At 39.4% G+C, this 5,385-nt stretch overlaps 1 protein-coding gene across 1 annotated transcript; it reads left to right on the plus strand.

Moving 5' to 3' along the window:
• The first annotated feature begins 628 nt into the window (after positions 1-628).
• Positions 629-1,479, plus strand: LOC101352837 (olfactory receptor 8S1-like). Its single transcript, XM_023742428.1, is given in 2 exon segments — positions 629-1,217; positions 1,220-1,479. Coding segments are annotated over 2 exon segments (834 nt in total). The 5' UTR covers positions 629-643.
• The last annotated feature ends 3,906 nt before the right edge of the window (positions 1,480-5,385 follow it).

Here is a 5,385-nt window from a genome sequence, read left to right on the forward strand (position 1 = left end):
AAACACTCACACACATAGACACAGACGCATTCATATGCTTGCAGCTACACTTTTCAGTCTTGTCCCAAAGGGGCAAGTATGTGAAAGTTCCATGTGAAAAAGCTAAAATAAGACTAAATAATATCATTAACAGTATGTACCTTAGGAAGGTTTTGAATGGGAGTAAGAGACTGAGAGACAGAGAAGAAAAGACAAGTTTTAGAATACCTAATCTAGGATGCCCACTGGAATCTACAAAGTATACACAATATTGTTGAGCACGGTTTCAGTTAAAAGAAATAAACTAAATTTCTCATGGTCCAGATATGGGAAATTTTGTGAATTTCTTCAGCAATAGTTGAGATAGAATATCAGCCATAGGGTGGTATCATGGTGAAGTTGACCCAGGAATAAAAATTGAAGTAGATAGAATCGATGAGGCAAATCTAAGCTAGTTGGAATGAAGGTCCCCCTTCTGATAAATGAATATAGTCAACAGAGGGTACAAGTTTGTTCCTATTTTTATTTATAGATAACAGCCTCTCTAAACAGATGTGGGGAATCACAGCACCATCCTTGAGTTCATTCTCCTCGGGCTGTCTGCTGACCCCATGTCCAGGCTCTGCTCTTTGTCTTGTTCCTGGTAATATACCTCCTGACTCTTATGGGGAACCTACTGATATTGCTGGTCATCAGGGCAGATTCTTACCTTCATACTCCCATGTACTTCTTCCTGAGTCACCTCTCTTCCCTGGATTTTTTCTTCTCTTCTGCCACAGTGCCCAAACTGCTGGAGAATCTTCTGTCACAGAAGAAAATCATCTCTGTGAAGGACGGTATGGCTCAGATCTTTTTGTTGGACTCTGGGGGCACTGAAACCTGCCTGCTCACAGTGATGGCCTATGACTGCTATGTTGCCATCTGCCACCCTCTACTCTATGACCAGATGATGAGCAACCAGCTCTGTAAGGGGCTGGTTTGGGGCTCCTGGGTCCTGGGCTTTCTGAAAGCATTCATAAACATCTTGCTAGCGATAAACTTGGACTTCTGTGAGAATCAGTCTATCCCCCACTACAGCTGTGAGTTACCCTCACTCTTCCCTCTGTCCTGCTCTGACGTTTCCACCAGTTTTACTGTTATGCTCTGCTCTACCATCCTGCATGGACTTGGAACTTGTGTCCTGATTGTTTTCTCCTACATTCTCATTGTGTCCACCATCCTGAGCATCAGCTCCTGCACTGTAGAAGCAAGGCCTTCTCCACCTGCTCCTCCCACATCACTGCAATGCTCCTGTTTTATGGCTCAGCTTTCCTTCGCTATATCATGCCAACCTCAAGTTCACCATTGGAGATGATCTTCTCTGTGCAGTACAGTGTGGTCACGCCCCTAGTGAATCCTTTCATCTACAGCTTGAAGAACAATGAGGTGAAAGCAGCTATGAGAAGGACCTTGAGAAAATATTTCCAATATTTCAGGCTGCTGACCACAGACAGAGGATGACAGGAAATTAGTGTACTACAGCAGGATATCCGGTGAGTTGACATTAAGAGAATTTCCTGATTGCCCCCTGAAAAATTGTAAGTCACTCCCACAGACAATCCTGTAATCTATAGCCTGAAAAACAAGGAGGTGAAGGCAGAAAGGTGTCTTAGAAATTCATAGAGCTATTTTGGGATGAGGTAGAGAAGGTTGGTTCAGTGTCTCTATCAATGTCACTGTCCTGTCTGCTCCGCATAGCTTTGGTACATTGTCTCCTGTCCTGAGAATCAACTCCATCACAGGCAGAAACAAGACCTTCTCCACCTGCTCTTCCCACCTCACTGCAGTGAGCTTCTTCTATGGTTCAGCTTTAGCGAGATGACAACTACTATGGAAAAGGGTATGGTGCTTCCTTAAAAAGCTAGAAATAGAAATATATGATCCAACAATCCTTCCCCTAGGTATATACCCTAAAGAAATAAGAGCCATGACACAAATAGACATGTGCACACCATGTTCACTGCAGCACTATTCACTTCTCTTCAACATGGTAGAGAAGTCCTTGCCATTTGAAAAAAGAAAAAGACATGAAATACTAAGGATTTGAAAGGAGGAAATAGCACTGTCATTATTTGTATATGTGAATTTAAAACTCACCTTTGAAATTAAAGAGTGAATTTATCAAGGTCACTGGATATACAAAAATCCAGAAAATAAAAAAATGTAAAAATACAAAATCAATTGCATTTCTATATTCCAATAAAATCACATGAAAAAATGACATTTTAAACATGCTATCACTTGAATAAAACGAGAATGAGAATCTTTGTCTCATATCTTTTTTTCAGAGATACACTTTTTCATATTAAGAAAACTTCCTCCAAGCTCCATAGACACATCCAAACTCCCTGAGGGACTGAATTGCTGGGCAGAGGGCTGTGAGGACCATGGTCTCAGGGAACATCTAGCTCAATTGGCATAATACAGTTTATAAAGAAAATGTTCTGCATTCTATCTTGGTGAGTAGCGTCTGGGTCTTAAAAGCCTATGAGCAGCCGTCTAAGATACTCTACTGGTCTCACCACTTCAGAAGCAAGGGAGAATAAAGAAAACAAGATACAAGGAAAAGACTAGTCCAAAGGACTAATGGACCACAACTACCACAGCCTCCACCAGACTGAATCCAGTACAACTAGATGATGCCCAGCTACCACCACTGACCGCTCTGACCGGGATCACAACAGAGGGTCTCGGACAGAGCTGGAGAAAAATGTAGAACAAAGTTCTAACTCACAAAAAAAGACCAGACATACTGGCCTGACAGAGACTGGAGAAACCCCAAGAGTATGGCCCCCGGATACCCTTTTAAATCAGTAATGAAGTCGTTCCCAAGGTTCGTCGTTCAGCCAAAGATTAGACAGCCCCATAAAACAAGACGAGACTAATGGGGCACAACAGTTCAGGGACAAGAACTGCTCCCGGTATTGCTTTCTTGGTGGTATGAGGTTCCCATTGTGTCTCTGCTCGCTTTTCTCTTTTATAGCTCAAAAGAGATTGGATTAAGACACTATCTAATCTTGTAAACCTCATCAGTATAACCTCATCATAGTGATAGAGTTTACAACATGTAAGGAAATCACATACAACCTCATCATACTGACAGAGTTTACAACACATAAGGAAATCACATCAGATTTACAAAATGGTACACAATCGTACAATACTGGGAATCATTACCCAGCCAAGTTGATAGATATTTTTGGGGGACACAATTCAATCCATGACAATTATATTGGTTAAGTTTTTATTATATTTTTTGTTATTGTTGTTCGAAATATACACAGCTAAACATACACCAATTCAACCATTTCTACATGTACAATTCAGTGATGTTGATTACATTCTTTGAGTTGTGCAATCATTCTCACCCTCTTTTTCTGAATTGTTCTTTCCCCGTTAACATGAACTCAATGTCTCCTAACCTCCTATGTAACGTTTCAAATTTCTGTTGTCAGTTTGATCCCATATAGACAGTTCTTTAAAAGAGCACAATGCTCAAGGCAGACATTCTTTACTAATTAAACTAACCTATTGTTTGGTTTAAAGAAGACTGTAGGACATATTTTTGGTTTAAGAATTAAAAATTATCTCAGTGCAGTAGTTTCAGGGGTTCATCCAGCTTCAATGGCTCCAGAAAATCTGGAATCCATGAGAATTTGAAATTCTCTTTGGTGTTTTCCCACCTTTTGATCTGAATTCTTCTATAGAATCTTTGACCAGAACTTTCAGTAATGTTAGCCAAGCATCATCCAGTTCTTCTGGTCTCATAGAAAAGGAGGCATTTGTTTATGGAGGCAATTAGCCATACCTTCCATTTCCTCCTCCTATTCCTGACTCTCCTTCTTCCTCTGTCACTCCAGACAAATAAAGACCTATTGACTAGTTTTTAAACGTAAAACTACACATGTATTCTTAGAATCAACCCTACTTGGTTGTGTTAAATTATCATATTTAAATTTTGCTGAGTTTGATTTGTTAATATATTTTTTAAGATTTTTACTTCTATGTTTATGAGAAAGATTGTTCTGTGATTTTCCTTTCTTATAATATAGTTGTCAGGTTTTGTTTCAGGATTTATTACACTCATTAAAAGAATTGGGAAGTGTCTTAGTTATCTAGTGCTGCTATAATAGAAATACCACAAGTGGATGGCTTTAACAAAGAGAAGTTTATCCTGTCACAGTCTAGTAAGCTATAAGTCCAAATCAGGACATCAGCTCCAGGGGAAAGCTTTCTCTCTCTGTCAGCTCTGGAGGAAGGTCCTTGTCATCAATCTTCCCCTGGTCAAGGAGCTTCTCTGCATAGGAGCCTCAGGTCCAAAGGACACGCTCTTCTCCCGGTGTTGCTTTCTTGATGGTATGAGATCCCCCTGTCTCTCTGCTCACTTCTGTCTCTTATATCTCAAAAGTTAATGGCTTAAAGATCATTAAATGGGGAAAAAGAGAATGTCTGGATGTCCACTTGTAAATAAATGACATAAGATCCATACTTCACATCATACATAAAAACTAACTCAAAATGGATCAAAGACCTAAATATAAAATCTAAAATGACAAACATCATAGAAGAAAAAATAGGGACAAGGCTAGGGATACTAATGCATGGCATAAATATAATACGAACCATAAATAACAATGCACAAACACCAGAAGATAAACTAGATAACTGGGAGCTCCTAAAAATTAAACACTTATGCTTATCAAAAGACTTCACCAAAAGAGTAAGAAAAGAACCTACAGACTGGGATATGAACAGATACTTCACCAAAGAAGACATGCAGGTGGCTAACAGACACAAAAGGAAATTCCCGTGATCATTAGCCTTTAGAGAAATGCAAATCAAAACTGCAATGAGATACCATCTAACCGGCAATACTGGCACTAATCCAAATAACACAAAATAACAAACGTTGGAGATCTTGCGGGGAGATTGGAACTCTTATGCACTGCTAGCGGGAATGGAAAATGGTCCAACCACTATGGAAAATGATATGACGCCTCCTTAAAAAGCCAGAAATAGAAATATCATATGATCCTGCAATCCCACTCCCGGGAATATATCCTAAGGAAATAATAGCCCTCATACAAATAGACATATGCACACCCATGTTCATTGCAGCATTATTCACAATAGTAAAAAGATGGAAACAGTGCTCATCAACAGATGAATGGATAAACAAATCATGGTACATACACAAATTATGGTACATACTACACAACGATAAAGAGCCGTGATGAATCCGAGAAACACCTCACAACGTGGATGAATCTGGAGGGCATTATCTTGTGTGAAATAAGTTAATCACAAAAGGACAAATATTGTATGAGACTACTATTATAAAAACCCAAGAAAAGGTTTATACTCAGA

The sequence above is a fragment of the Trichechus manatus genome, unplaced genomic scaffold, assembly GCF_000243295.1.
Source record: "Trichechus manatus latirostris isolate Lorelei unplaced genomic scaffold, TriManLat1.0 scaffold00209, whole genome shotgun sequence".
Lineage (NCBI taxonomy): Eukaryota > Metazoa > Chordata > Mammalia > Sirenia > Trichechidae > Trichechus > Trichechus manatus.